This window comes from Carettochelys insculpta, chromosome 31 (assembly GCF_033958435.1).
Source record: "Carettochelys insculpta isolate YL-2023 chromosome 31, ASM3395843v1, whole genome shotgun sequence".
Lineage (NCBI taxonomy): Eukaryota > Metazoa > Chordata > Testudines > Carettochelyidae > Carettochelys > Carettochelys insculpta.
Window position 1 is genome coordinate 12,992,000 of NC_134167.1, and position 14,657 is coordinate 13,006,656.

Below are 14,657 nucleotides of genomic sequence, written 5' to 3' on the forward strand. Positions count from 1 at the left end.
CCCCTCTTCCGGCTTGGCCGCAGTACTGCCCCCCCCCGCCCCCGTGTCCCTGCCCCAGCCGCAGGCAGCCGTGACTCTCGCCCGGCCGGGGAGCAGGGGGGTCTCAGGCCGCAGGGACACGGCTCGGAACAGACTTAGCACAGGGACCAGAAGCCGCCAGCACCGTCCGTGTGGGGGAGAGGGGCCCAGAGCCGGGCCCCCCAGCCAGGCCCCTCCTCCAGCCGCTGTCCTGCTCCCCTGGCGAAAGGTGTCACCTGGCTGCACCCCTCCCTGGCTCCGGCACGCAGGGCCTCCCCCCGGGCACACGCGCGAGAAGCCGTCGCACCAGCATCCAGGCTCTGCTGCGGCGCCCCAGCGAACAGGCACGTGCAGGGGTTCCTCCAGGGTGGCGGAAATCCCATGCAACGCAACCAGGCAAGTAAAAGCCTCCCGCCCTTCGTCCCACCCCTCCCAGCAGCGTTTCTTCTCCTCCTTCCCGCCCGGGGGGAGAACAAATTTGTGTGTGCACTGAGGCAGGTGGGCGTGCGCGCCAGCGGCGGGTGCTCTGCCGATCAGCTGAGCAGCGTTTGACACTTTCCTTGCTCAGCTGACGGGGAACACTTCCCCCCCTTCCCCGCCTGGCCAGGGGCCAGGCAGTGATGCACCTCTGCTGACCAACTAGGTCTGCAGGATTCCCTGGTTGCCCTCTGCCTCCCCCAGCAGACAGCCCTCTCCCTGTTCCCATCTTGGCCCTGCTACTGCCCCCCACCCAGGAGGTGGCCCCCAGTCCCTGGCTTGGGTCTCTGCTGTCCCCTCAACCGTGGCATGCCCCCCATTTCCCGGCATGCCCACCCGTTCCTGGCTTGGCCCTGCTAGTGCTTCCCCCACACATGACATCTCCCATTCCTTAAGGCTCTCATAGGGACCCAATTTGCCCCAAGCTCTGTCTGTGTGTGTGTGCGCAGGGTTGGGGTGGGGTTACTGTACTAACTGTGTCTCTGCAGGGGCCCCATCAGCTGAGTCAGCCCTACTGAGGGCGGTAGATCGCCCCAGCCCTCCCCCGAGTTGGGGACTTGGGCAGGCACCACTGTGCACGTGGGTAAAGCAAACCAAAGGTGTGGGGTGGGGGCCCACAACTGGCATCTGACTTTGACAGTGGGGGAACTGAGGCGGGGGGGTAAGTGTCCTTGGTTTCATGGGCACGCGGCCCAGGCTGGCCCATGGACCGACCGCTCTGCATGCTTTTGCTCGACAGCCGAGATGGGAGCTGTTGCTGTGGGGAACCCATCTGACTGGCAGCCCTCCTGCCTAGCCAGGCCCTGCTTTGCCTGACACTCCGTCCTTCACTGAGCCGCTATGGGCCTGGATCACAAATTTCCCAGGATGCACTGGGCAAACACTCGCACCCTATGGTGAGGCCAGATGCTCTGTGGGGCTGGCTGGGCCCATTGGCCCCAGGCTAGTGACCCAACAGGCTGGCACTGCAGTGTGGGCAGAGCGGAGAGGAACCGTGGTCAGTCCTTGAGAAGCACAACCAGGCAGAACACGGGGGCCAGGACCTTTCTTAGCATGGCTGAACTGGGATGGTGGGGTGGGGGAGTGCGACTTTCCAGTGCAGGCCGGGGTGGTGAGCTGCTCTCAGCCACTTCCTATCTGAATTGCGAGAAGAAAGATGCATTTCCTGCCCACAGTGAGGAGCAGCAGGGAGGTGTAAAGAACCTCTCGTGCTACCCCCACCCTGTGCCGCCCCCCCCCCATACAGGCACCATATCCGCTCAGGGGTCTCACCACCACGCGGGAGGGAAGACAAGTGTTAGTGCAAGAATGACTCAACTCAGCAGGGCCCACCCCACTGACTGGAAGGCCCCAGCTCTGACTGAGACCTCCGGGTAGCACATCCCTATGGTTAGGAGGTTCTGGGCTGGGCACTTCCCCCAGAGAGAGCTGAGCTGGCCGGAGCCATGCACGCTGCAGGCTGGTAGAGCCTGCGTTCAAGAAGGAGGTCGGCTGATGGGCTTCAAGGCTCGGCCTTTCCTCCACAAGCGCTTTTGTGGCTGGATTGTCTCCACTTGGGGTGTTCCTCCAAGAACAGTACTGGGGGGAGAGCGTCATATCTGGGGAGATGCTCTGCCCCACCCCCCGGCACTGCTACTGCCGCTTCGTAGAGGCGATGGGATGCAGAGAGTGACTGGGAGCCAGTGGAGTGGGTTGGGGTCGTGTTGCTCCACTTCCTGCTGTTAGCGGTGGGGGGCAGCTCTGGCTGCCAGCTCCTTGCTTGTCCCACGAGCCACGTCGCACTGGGGAGGGGTCTTGAGGTGGAATGGGGGTGTGGGGGGGGCAGAGAAGAGGCAGGAAGTGATTGTAGGGCTGGTGCGGAGGTGGGGCAGAAAGAGGCAGGGCCCTTTCCTGGGCTAGAGGTGGTGGTGGGGGAGTCACATTGGGCAATTGCACCACCAATGCTCCCCCCTCCTCTGTCCTTCCCCACCAGTCACCCCAGGTCAAGGAGTGACCCAGGCTGTTCGGTGTAGCAGAGGAAGATCGAGCTTCACCCACCAGCATGCGTTTAAACAGGAAATAAGACGCAGTTTCTTTGATTTTGCCAAGTGCTGACTGTTGAGGATGGTGATGAGGGTCACTACTTCCACAGCTCTGAATTAATTTCTTGCTTGGCATTCTGAGATCCTTGAAAGCCCAGTGGTATGTTATCTAAGGGCCGAATTCAGAGGACTCACATTCCATGGAGACCTCTGTTGGCTATGTTGGACTTCCAGTTACCCCCTAGTGCAGATCATATTAGGAATATAATTAGGAAGTAATTTACTTCATGGCTGATAAAGATCTTAATACTGATCATCACTGAGTCTCCATCTTCAAAAGGGAGCTCATTTTCATGTCCTGTGTGATGTGTCTTCTGGCTGAATAATATCTGGCTCTTTTAAGAATTTTGCAAAGCTGCTGCCAGCTGAGCGCAGGCACTTTAACTAGTGTCAAAACGTCATTCCTTAAAAGTTCCCTGTTTGAGGACATTTCTGAATCTTTCTTTAACACTGCAACGTTCTCCTGTTCGTGCTGGACTTGACTGGGCTGCTCTCCAGGGAGGGCACTGGGACCACAGGGCCGGGCTGTACACACATGTGCCATCCTGTGGATTGCTCTTTTATGGAGATCAAACCACATGTAGACCTCTGTCTGCCTTGCTGGGTTGCAAGTATCAGAGAGGGAGCCAAGTTAGTCTGTATCTTCAAAAGCAACAAGAAGTCCCGTGGGCCCTTATCGACTAACAGATATTTTGGAACACCCATGCATCTGCCGAAGTGGGTCATTGCCCACGAAAGCTCATGCTCCAAAATATCTGTTAGCCGATAAGGTGCCACAGGACTCCTGCTGGTTCTTGCTGGGTTAGAGTGTTTGTCGCTTTGTTAAATGCATTAACTGTTGTCAGTGCAGAAGGGTTCCTAAAGTGTGAGGTGCAGGTCGGGGCACCCTGTAAGCTGAGCACTTGGGAAGCCACCCAGCTGCTTGGCAGAGCACCTGCAGCCAGCCACGTCTGTTCCTACTGGGGGTGTTCATTGACACGTGCCCCGATGCACACCACAAAATTCATCCCGCCCATGTAAAATTCCACCCATAGAAAATCGGAGGGAGCCATGTTTGCAATTGACGTGATTTGAATACTCCTGGGCTGGCTTTTGGGACAAGATCATATCAAACCTCAAAGCGAAAACTGCACGTTTCCGATGTAATGGACATAGTTGACGTAATGAAAATAAGATTCATCGGTCCGGCCACACCGCTCCTGACTTCTTCCAATGGATCAAAATTAATTTAACTCCATGGACTCCCATGGCACAAATTAATTACCCGGCTCCTCTCCAGTAATGCAGCCGGGGGGGTGAAATCCCCTGTGCGTTACCTAACCAGCTGAGAGTGGGTGCTGAGCGCCCTGCTGTGGCTGGGACAGCGCTGGTCGGTGACATCGGCACAGCCCAGAAAACCCTGCAATGTTTGGGCCTTTGCTCCTTTTCTGCGCTGCAGAAGGCAGGATAAGTCCCAAACCCTCGGGCAGACCCAGAGGGACACGCGCTCATGAGACCCAAGATGGTACCATTTTAGGACAGAGCACCTGGGTGTTGTGGGGATTGTGGTGGTGTTATGACGTCACTGGCCCAGGCATAAGTATGGGAGCACTAAGCCTCAGCAGCAGCCCCAGCGGCTGTGGCAGCCCCGGTGACAGATGCAGTGGTCCCGGTGACTGCCCTGGCAACGGTTGTGGTGGCAGCCCCAGCGGCTGTCCTGGTGGCTGGCCACAGCCGCTGGCAGGGCTACCAGTGGGGCTGTCACCAGGACCGCTGCTGGTACCACTACCAGGGCCGTGGCTGGGGCCACCTCAGCTGCCACTGTTGGCAGTCCCCAAGGTGGCTGTGGTGGCCCCAGCGGCTGTCCCAATGGCAGCTCAGCAGCAGGTCACCACAGCCACCGTGGGGGCCACTGCCAGGGCCATCGCTGGAACCGTGGCTGGGAATACCACCAGGGCAGCTGCCGGGACCACCGCTGGGACCGCCGCGGCCAGAGCCACTGCCAGGACCACCACAGCTGCCACTGCTGGCAGTCCCGGAGGTGACTGTGGTGGCCCCGGTGGCTGCAGCAGACCCGGTGTGGGCCTTGGTGGCAGCTCTGGCAACAGCCCCAGCAGCGGTGGTCCTGGCCATGGTCTTGGCAGTTGTGACAGCCACGGTGGCAGCTGCAGCAGCCCAGCTTGGCTCTGGGGGGCATGGCATTTATATGGGGGGTGCCGGGGTGCCTGGTCCCTGCCACTGAGATTGGAGGGGGAATGGCTACCCCCAAGAGGAGGCGCTGTCAGCGAGGGCACCAGCTCTCCCAGGCCAGATGGACATGGTGCTTACTGGTCTGAGGGTGTCCTTGAGGCCCTGACTCTGAAGCGTGGCAGGAGACCCCCGGGGTATGGGGTTTGATGAATGCAGCGGCTGAGTGGTTAGTACTAGACCAGGGAGCGAACATGCCTATCTTTTCAAAGGCTCCCGGGCAGACCCAGATGATGAGTGTCGCGTATTCCCCACAGGGGTGTTGTGGAAGGCCATCGATAATGTTCTTGATACCAATATTAGAACACTGCAGTGCATCTTACCAGACCAGCGTGCTGATTAGTTTGCCCCATATTTGCCTAAAGAAAAAAAAACCCTGCTCCCCCGGCACTGCTCAGTAAAGCATGCTGAAATATGAGCACAGAGCCACAGCGCATAACTTCAGACACACAAATGACGCAGGCCCACAACCACCTGCAGAACCTCCCTAGCCCGACAGCCCTTTGGCCCACAACATCCAGAATGCAGCAGGATATGAGTTAGCCGGATGTCCACTTTTCACAGCCCAATTTCCCAGGGTCCGAAAGAGTTTCTTCACAGCCACCAGCCTGGCGTCAGTGTTCTGGGCTGTTCTTTAGCTGTAATTCCCCCCTCAATGTCTTCTAACAGCCCAGTCCGCAGTGGTAGTGTGGGAAATGTGGAGACAGTATTGACCTCCTGTGGTCGGGCAAATTCTCTGGCTTGGCACCGGTCAGGTCCCAAGGTGTCAGGCTAGACAGGTTCAACCTGTAGCATAATCCTGGCCAGTAAATCATAACCTCTCTGTACATCTCACTCGATGACTGTTTGCACAGGATTTGTTACTACTGTGTAACAGTGGTTGCGACCATGATTGAAATGATCACATTTTAATCAGATAACAACCCACCGCCCAAATTCCAGGAAATGACAAGTGAGCGTGTGCAAACTTGCAATTTCAGAGCATCGCAACATGGCCAAACTTGGGTGAATAAGGTGTACCCTGACACGACAGCGATCTCTCCACCTGATTCCAAGTCCTGCTCCAAAGCATGAAGAATCTAGGGCTTCTCAATGAAACCACTGGAAGAGTTTTCATTAGTTGGGGCAAAAATTTTGCTTTCCTCACCTCATTCAGAGACACCACTGATCCTTTTGTGTCAAAATTCAGCCTAAGGCAGACACCCCGCGTGGAAGGTTTCATCCCGAAAGGTCCACATCTGGCATCCAAAAACAGGGTCTTATAATGGGACGGGTCAGGGAACCTTAACGGCATGTGCCGGTCTCTGGAATAAACATAGGCTTGCAAATGCTGCTTCTGTTCTTCCGGTTGCATCACAAGAACCAGGGGGCATTTGATGAAGTGAAGGTGGGAGAAACTGAGAAGAGGAAAGAGCGTTTTGCACAAGTGGTGCAAGACGTCACGTCGCAGGATGCCAAGCATTTTGCAAGTTTGAAAAAGGGATCATCCCGATTTCATCTGAAAGCCAGCATGCATTTTGGCGGGGAGGGAGAATTAAACCTTGAGCTTCCAGCCCAGAAGAAGGGGACATCGATCAGTCAGAGTTTGGAGAAGTTCCAGACTAAACTGGCTGACTCATTTTAGGTCCATTTTCGTCATGGCCATTGCCAACCGGCAGGTGTGACAGGATCTCTGGTGGGACCGGCTTCGCTCGGTGTACTAGAAAGCATCTCAGTCAATTTGGCTGGGCCTGGTATAACTTGTGGTGGACACATACCGCGGCGCTTTGCTGTGACCTCTATGCAGCGGCACCAGCTGGGACCGAAGCGGCTGGGAACCAGCAAAGTGGAACCGTGGGGGTTCTGGGCCCTGAGCACAAAGGCCGCCCCCAGCCTGTGAACAAGCAGACAAAGGCCAGGTCTGGAAACCACCAGCTTCTTCTACGATTGTTCCCAGCTGCCTGGGACTGAGCTGTGGTTCCTACGGGGGCTGACATCCAGCCCTGCTGCGTCAGAAGAGACGGGGGCCGAGTGAAGAGACTGACAGCCTGGAGATCGCCCCATACCGTTTATTAACTGGGCTGTCCACCCAACCACAGTGAAACCCCCCTGCTGCTGGCTGGGCTCTGGACCCCATGCTGCCTGGCAGGCGTGAGCAGGAGCAAGCATTAAGTATCTCCCAGGGATAGATGGGAAGATACCAGGGCCCAGGAGTGGGGTGCAGGCAGCCAGCCCCGGTGGAGGCTGGGGGGAGAGGAAGCCGACCCCCAGCTGAGCAGAGCCTGTGGTGGTTGCTGCCTCCTGCATCTGGTTAGTTTCTGTGGTGAGCATCTCTGCAGACACCAGGGGCGTAGGAGGAAGGAAAGAGCAGCAGGGAGGGGGGCAGCGAGGCTGCGACGCTCCTTTTTAAGGTCTCTCTGGCTTTCTGAAGTTCTCACTGGCCCAGCCAGACCCTCCCTCGCCTTCACCTGGGCTATAAAAGCCGCTGCCAGGGCACAGGCCGGCCATTCCAGCACCGCTCACCCCACTCCGCTCCGATGGCATCCCTGATCACCCTCCAACTGCTCTGCGCTGCTGTCACAGGTAAGGAGCCTCCCTGGCTGGCCCCAGGGGAAGGGTTTGGAGAGCCAAGGGGCACCAGCGAGATGGGCACTCACCCACGTCTCTGGTGTTTGCTGTCCGGCCAGCCTCAGGCCAGGCCCAGCGGGGCGGGGACAGCAAAGACTCAATCCGGCGTTCTACAGCCCGGGCCGAGCTGGCTGCGACAGGCACTCAGCCGCAGGGAGAGCTGTGCCCAGCAGCATTCCCTGTAAGCCGAGCGCTTGGGCGTCTGCCCAGCTTAGCAGAGCACGCCCAGCCGGCAGCACGAGTTTCTGTGGTGGTGCCCATCCGCACATGCCTGGGTGCCCATAAAATGTATTCTGCCCATGGATGGAAACAATTAGCAGGACCCCTGGTACCTGACAGAGCCGACTCTCATGCCCCCTGGCTGCCGGCAGCAGGTGGTAATCAGCGACTCCCTTTGCTTTTCATAAAAAAGGAGTTTCTGGCCCTCAGGGCTGGAGTGAACCTGGGTTCCAAAGCGCTCCGGCCTCAGAGGACTAGTAAAAGACACCCTCCCCCCACCCCTGGTATGGTGCTGGAAGCCTGACCCTGGGTCCCCACCCTTGGGGCTGCCACTCCGCTCATCAGATGCCTGGAGCGGGGCAGCTGATGGGTTTTCCTGCCCTGCCTTTGACACCTCTGCTCTTGGATGTTGTCAGAGACTGGCAGGGCCTGAGGCAACCCCTCCCTCTCAGTGCCCCAGGCATGGGGCTGGGGAAACTTCCCCGCATCTGCAGGTCCTAGCCCACCCCCAGCCAGCTGGGTGGGGGATAACCCGGGGCAGGGCAGGGCAGCAGCAGGGGTTCGCCTCCCCTCGGCCCCACCCCGTGCACTCACCATGCGGCAGTTGGCTCTGCCCCACTGTGTCCTCCCGGCCCCCAGAGCCCCACTTCTCCGTGGGCAGCAGGGTCAGGGGGCTGCCCCCCACATCCGCAGAGCAGGGCGCAGCAGGCAGGGAGAGCGCTGGGGGGCACAGCAGAGCAGCCGCTGCTGGCCCTGCCTGCGTGGGAGGAGGGTGGGACCTCTGCTGCTGGCACTGCCTGGGGGAGGTTGAGCCTCTGCTGCTGGGGCTGCCTCCCCCATCCCCAGGTCACCCGCCCCCATCACGTCTATTGGGCAGCTGAGGGGCCCCCAAAAGCACGGAGCCTGGACAGCTGCCCCACCTCGCCCTGTGGCCAGGACTCTGGAGACAGGCGCCCGGGGGTCAGGCCTTGTTCTGCTCCGGCCGGGCAGGTTCCCATGGCAGCCGTTACCACCAGCTTCAGCGCCTGGGGCAGGGACTGCAGTGTTTGTGCGTCGCCAGGAACCGCTCAAAGACACAGTCCTCCTCTTCTGCGCGAGGCTCTGGGCTGTCGCGGCCAGCAGCAGGCCCTGCCGAGCCCTTCCCGCAGCAAGCCAAGCCAAGCCCCTGCAAACCCTCCCATGCACCATCCTGCAAAGGCAAATGTGTGTCCCACCCCACCAGTATCGGCACCTCCCGCCCAGGACCGCAGCGGTTCCGTACAGCCCGGAGAGCTGTTGGTCTCGCAGCCGGCCCTGGGGGCAGCCCTAGGCCAGTGAGACGGACACACGCCGCAGCCAGAACCGGGGGTCCCGCCAATCATTCCGTCCGTGGGCCAAATAAGTTCTGTGCTGTGCGCGGGTGTGCACCCCCAACGGGCACACGCTGCTGGCTGCGGCTGCCCTGCAGGGCTGCCCGCGCGCTCAGCTCCCCGGGAGCCCTGGCCGGACCTGGATGTTATCTAGAGTTGCAGCCTGGCTGGAGCTGGAGCTGGAGCAGCACAGGCGAGCGGCGAGGGGGCTGCCCAGGTCCCGGGGGAGGCGAGCGAGGGACGTGACGACCAGCGGGGCTCTGCGCGCCTCCCACGCATCTCTCTGCCTGGCAGCGCTGGCCAGCCAGGACTTGGTGCCCGAGCGATGTTTGCAAGGACCCAAAGTGTGGTGCCAGGACTGGGCCACGGCCGTCGAATGCGAGCGAGAGCAGTACTGCCGGGGCCTGTGGGCTGACCTGCTTCTGGTGAGTGCTACGGCCTGTTCCAGCTCTCCGGCCCTTCCTCAGGCAGGCGCTAGAGCCTCCTCCGCTCTCCCCAGCTTCCTCGGGCGCTAGAGCCTCCTCCGCTCTCCTCCCCTTCCTCGGGCGCTAGAGCCTCCTCCGCTCTCCTCCCCTTCCTCGGGCGCTAGAGCCTCCTCCGCTCTCCTCCCCTTCCTCGGGCGCTAGAGCCTCCTCCGCTCTCCTCCCCTTCCTCGGGCGCTGGAGCCTCCTCCGCTCTTCTCCCCTTCCTCGGGCGCTGGAGCCTCCTCCGCTCTTCTCCCCTTCCTCGGGCGCTGGAGCCTCCTCCGCTCTTCTCCCCTTCCTCGGGCGCTAGAGCCTCCTCCACTCTCCCCAACTTCCTCAGGCGCTAGAGCCTCCTCCGCTCTTCTCCCCTTCCTCGGGCGCTGGAGCCTCCTCCGCTCTCCCCAGCTTCCTCGGGCGCTAAAGCCTCCGCTCTTCTCCCCTTCCTCGGGCGCTGGAGCCTCCTCCGCTCTTCTCCCCTTCCTCGGGCGCTGGAGCCTCCTCCGCTCTCCCCAACTTCCTCGGGCGCTAGAGCCTCCTCCGCTCTCCCCAACTTCCTCAGGCGCTAGAGCCTCCTCCGCTCTTCTCCCCTTCCTCGGGCGCTAGAGCCTCCTCCACTCTCCCCCCCTTCCGTGGGCGCTAGAGCCTCCTCCGCTCTCCCCAACTTCCTCGGGCGCTAAAGCCTCCTCCACTCTCCTCCCCTTCCTCGGGCGCTGGAGCCTCCTCCGCTCTCCTCCCCTTCCTCGGGCGCTGGAGCCTCCTCCGCTCTTCTCCCCTTCCTCGGGCGCTGGAGCCTCCTCTGCTCTCCCCAACTTCCTCGGGCGCTAGAGCCTCCTCCGCTCTGCTCCCCTTCCTCGGGCGCTAGAGCCTCCTCCGCTCTCCCCCCCTTCCTCGGGCGCTAGAGCCTCCTCCGCTCTCCCCAACTTCCTCGGGCGCTAAAGCCTCCTCCGCTCTCCTCCAATTCCTCGGGCGCTAGAGCCTCCTCCGCTCTCCCCAACTTCCTTGGGCGCTAGAGCCTCCTCCGCTCTCCTCCAATTCCTCGGGCGCTAGAGCCTCCTCCGCTCTCCTCCAATTCTCGGGCGCTGGAGCCTCCTCCGCTCTCCTCCAATTCCTCGGGCGCTAGAGCCTCCTCCGCTCACCCCCCCTTCCTTGGGCGCTAGAGCCTCCTCCGCTCACCCTTCCTCGGGTGCTGGAGCCTCCTCCGCTCTCCTCTCTTCCTCGGGTGCTGGAGCCTCCTCCACTCTCCTCCAATTCCTCAGGCACTAGAGCCTCCTCCGCTCTCCCCCCCCTTCCTCGGGCGCTGGAGCCTCCTCCGCGCTCCTCCCTTCCTCAGGCGCTAGAGCCTCCTCCGCTCTCCCCAACTTCCTCGGGCGCTAGAGCCTCCTCCGCTCTCCCCAACTTCCTCGGGCGCTAGAGCCTCCTCCGCTCACCCCCAATTCCTTGGGCGCTAGAGCCTCCTCCGCTCACCTCCAATTCCTCGGGCGCTAGAGCCTCCTCCGCTCACCTCCAATTCCTCGGGCGCTAGAGCCTCCTCCGCTCTCCCCCACTTCCTCGGGCGCTAGAGCCTCCTCCGCTCTCCCCCAATTCCTCGGGCGCTAGAGCCTCCTCCGCTCACCCCCAATTCCTCGGGCGCTAGAGCCTCCTCCGCTCACCCCCACTTCCTCCGGCGCTAGAGCCTCCTCCGCTCTCCCCAACTTCCTCGGGTGCTAGAGCCTCCTCCGCTCTCCCCAACTTCCTCGGGCGCTAGAGCCTCCTCCGCTCTCCCCAACTTCCTCGGGCGCTAGAGCCTCCTCCACTCTCCTCCAATTCTCGGGCGCTGGAGCCTCCTCCGCTCTCCTCCAATTCCTCGGGCGCTGGAGCCTCCTCCGCTCTCCTCCAATTCCTCGGGCGCTAGAGCCTCCTCCGCTCACCCCCCCCTTCCTCGGGTGCTGGAGCCTCCTCCGCTCTCCTCTCTTCCTCGGGTGCTGGAGCCTCCTCCGCTCTCCTCTCTTCCTCGGGTGCTGGAGCCTCCTCCGCTCTCCTCTCTTCCTCGGGTGCTGGAGCCTCCTCCGCTCTCCTCCAATTCCTCAGGCACTAGAGCCTCCTCCGCTCTCCTCCCCCTTCCTCGGGTGCTGGAGCCTCCTCCGCGCTCCTCCCTTCCTCGGGCGCTAGAGCCTCCTCCACTCTCCCCAACTTCCTCAGGCGCTAGAGCCTCCTCCGCTCACCCCCAATTCCTCGGGCGCTAGAGCCTCCTCCGCTCACCTCCAATTCCTCGGGCGCTAGAGCCTCCTCCGCTCTCCCCCACTTCCTCCGGTGCTAGAGCCTCCTCCGCTCTCCTCCCCCTTCCTCGGGTGCTGGAGCCTCCTCCGCGCTCCTCCCTTCCTCGGGCGCTAGAGCCTCCTCCGCTCTCCCCAACTTCCTCGGGCGCTAGAGCCTCCTCCGCTCACCCCCCCCTTCCTCGGGTGCTGGAGCCTCCTCCGCTCTCCTCTCTTCCTCGGGTGCTGGAGCCTCCTCCGCTCTCCTCTCTTCCTCGGGTGCTGGAGCCTCCTCCGCTCTCCTCCAATTCCTCAGGCACTAGAGCCTCCTCCGCTCTCCTCCCCCTTCCTCGGGTGCTGGAGCCTCCTCCGCGCTCCTCCCTTCCTCGGGCGCTAGAGCCTCCTCCACTCTCCCCAACTTCCTCAGGCGCTAGAGCCTCCTCCGCTCACCCCCAATTCCTCGGGCGCTAGAGCCTCCTCCGCTCACCTCCAATTCCTCGGGCGCTAGAGCCTCCTCCGCTCTCCCCCACTTCCTCCGGTGCTAGAGCCTCCTCCGCTCTCCTCCCCCTTCCTCGGGTGCTGGAGCCTCCTCCGCGCTCCTCCCTTCCTCGGGCGCTAGAGCCTCCTCCGCTCTCCCCAACTTCCTCGGGCGCTAGAGCCTCCTCCGCTCTCCCCAACTTCCTCGGGCGCTAGAGCCTCCTCCGCTCTCCCCCACTTCCTCCGGCGCTAGAGCCTCCTCCGCTCTCCCCCAATTCCTCGGGCGCTGGAGCCTCCTCCAGCTCTCTGGGGCATGGGTCACTTTGCTGCGTCTGTGCAGCGCCGGGCCCTGCCTCGCGGGGGGGACGCTGCCCCCCGTGCCGGGCGGCGCTGGGCCCTGGTGCCGCAGCTGCAGCGCTACAGGGCAGGGCGGTTGTGTTGCGACAGTGGGATCAGCCGGCGGAGGAAGACGAGGCTCGTCCCCCTGGCAAGAAGTGCAGATTCTGCACCAAGATGATGGAGCAGCTCAAGGCGATGATTGGCGATGACCCCGACGAGGTCCGTGCCTGGTGGTTAGAGCGGGGGGCGAGGTGGGCGTGATGGTGGTGGGGGAAGGGAGGGAGGAGCGGAAGGGGGGTGATTGGCTGCCGGGGCTGTTACGGGAGAGGCAGGGGTGGGCCGCGGCTGAGCGCGTGGGCACCGCGCAGGAGGGATTCGGGCCCAGCTGATTAGCAGGACGCCCCCGGCTGGTGTGTCTCTGGGTGGTGCGCATCCCACGCGCCGGGGTGCGCAGAGCAAAATGTGTTCCACCCGCGGCTGGCCACACGAGAGGGAGGAGCGGGGTGCGGCGCTGGCGCTCACGCGCCCTGGCGGCTCTGCGCCACAGGAGTCGATCAATAACGCCCTGAGGTCGGTGTGCAAGGCGATGGGCAGGGTCATGGGCCGCATGTGCAAAGCCCTGGTGAAAAAGTACAAAGACCAGCTCCTGGAGGCGCTGCAGAACAACGAGGACGCCACCGAGTTCTGCACCAACATCCGAATGTGCAAGGGCTCTGCGGAGCCCCCAGGTGAGCGCGCCCGGCCTGCGGCTCCTCCCCGAACCCGGGACCCTTTCCGTCCTCCTTGGGGTCAGCCCAGAATCTCCCTCGGGGCTCCCGCTCCCGCCCCGCCGCCTCCCCGCCCAGGATCTGCCCGTCCGTAGAACTGCCCCCCCGCCTTGTTCTGCCCCCTCTCGGGATTAGCCCCCAGGGCTCCCAGCGGAGCTGCTCTGACCCGCCCGCGTTTGCTCTCCCTCCAGCGCTCTGGAACTGACGCCGGCGGCTGCCCGGAGGCCAGGCCCCTTCCCTCAAGCTTCCCTCTGCTCTCGCTGCTGCCGTTGCTGCTTGTAGCCCCGACGATCTGCAGCACGGCAGGTACGTGGCTCCCCAGCGCAGACCCCCGGCCGGGGCGGTGAGTCGGGCAGCGGTATCCCCAGCAGTCAGGTCTGAGCCGTGCCCTGCATGGGGCGCTACCCGCCAGAGCTCCCTCAGCCCCCTGGCCTGGCCCTGCCCTGCCCTGGGGGGGCTGCGGTGTCTCTGAGCCCGCGGGCTTCCGGCTCAAAGCAGGAGTCCCCCGGCTTGTTCTGCAGAGCCGGGCAGGGAGGGGGCGCAGACACGCACTGGGGACGCCGCTCAGGGGTAAGGGCCCCAGGCAGTGCGGGCAGCCGGGTGCCGGCCCAGTGGGGCTGCGGAGATGGGATGTAGCCGGCGCGGCGGCAGGAAGCGGGGCCCCTCACTGCTGTCTCCCCCGCAGGCCGGCGCCGACGCCCCGAGGACAGCGCGGGCCTGGGTGCTGAGCGGGCGCGCCGGGGCCTTGTGCTCCACGCCCGCTTGCCCAGGCTGGCACCTGCCCCCGTTTCTCCTCCCGCTGCTTGTGGCTTCCTCAGGAATAAAGCGCTTTGGGCAGCTGGTCTGCGGTTCCCTGCCCCGGGTGAGGAGGGAGGGACCGAGCCTGGGAAAGGTTTATCCCGAGCACAAGCCTGCAGGACCCCAGGGCGGTGACGCGTTCCTCGCCCCCGGAGCCCGCACAGCCTCGTCTTCCCTACCCGTCTCAGCCACCCCCGCCCCGGGAGCAGGAGAGTGGCACAAGGATGCAGAGCCCTGGCCAGCCCGCCCTGCCCTTGGCGCTCCCCTGCTGCGCAGCGGGTAAGTGCGGGTCTGGCGCACTTGGGCCCCCCGCGCAGAGGAGCCTGGCGCCGCGCCGGCCAGGAGACGGTCCGGAGCGGTGCAATGGGGCCCACTGGCACCAGCCCGGGGAGCGCCCCATGGGCATGAGCTTTGGAGCGGAGCCGCGTCTCGGCCAGGCTGCTTCCTGCAGGGGGCAGCCCCAGGGCCCCGCTTCCCCCATGGCACAGAGTCCTTGCAGCGGGACCCCGAGTGGCGGGGGTACCACGGCTGCATGCCCATGACAGCCTCTCAGCACCCGCTCGCCCCTGGGCCCCCGTGCCAGGACGCGCAGCTTCACGCCCAC

At 63.0% G+C, this 14,657-nt stretch overlaps 1 protein-coding gene across 4 annotated transcripts; it reads left to right on the plus strand.

Moving 5' to 3' along the window:
* Window positions 1-3: 3 nt before the first annotated feature.
* LOC142004273 (antimicrobial peptide NK-lysin-like) lies at window positions 4-14,608 on the plus strand. 4 transcript variants are annotated; one of them, XM_074981807.1, is made up of 6 exons: window positions 5-414; window positions 5,783-7,364; window positions 9,272-9,402; window positions 12,597-12,707; window positions 13,447-13,561; window positions 13,941-14,608. In XM_074981807.1, the coding sequence occupies exons 2-6, from the start codon at window positions 7,319-7,321 to the stop codon at window positions 14,186-14,188; spliced, it is 651 nt and encodes a 216-aa protein (XP_074837908.1). In that variant the 5' UTR covers window positions 5-414; window positions 5,783-7,318; the 3' UTR covers window positions 14,189-14,608. The 4 variants fall into 4 exon arrangements, with proteins under 4 accessions (XP_074837906.1, XP_074837908.1, XP_074837909.1 ...); XM_074981808.1 differs by adding an exon at window positions 13,036-13,216 and having other exon boundaries at window positions 14-414; window positions 5,783-9,402; window positions 13,941-14,092; XM_074981805.1 differs by having other exon boundaries at window positions 4-414; window positions 5,783-9,402.
* The last annotated feature ends 49 nt before the right edge of the window (window positions 14,609-14,657 follow it).

Bases quoted from the DNA above. Each gene is read 5' to 3' on its own strand.
- LOC142004273 (XM_074981805.1), top strand. From the start codon at position 9,121: ATGTTATCTAGAGTTGCAGCCTGGCTGGAGCTGGAGCTGGAGCAGCAC. The intron at 9,403-12,596 runs GTGAGTGCTACG...GTGTTGCGACAG, and splicing joins TGTGGGCTGACCTGCTTCTG to TGGGATCAGCCGGCGGAGGA. The intron at 13,562-13,940 runs GTACGTGGCTCC...TCTCCCCCGCAG, and splicing joins GACGATCTGCAGCACGGCAG to GCCGGCGCCGACGCCCCGAG.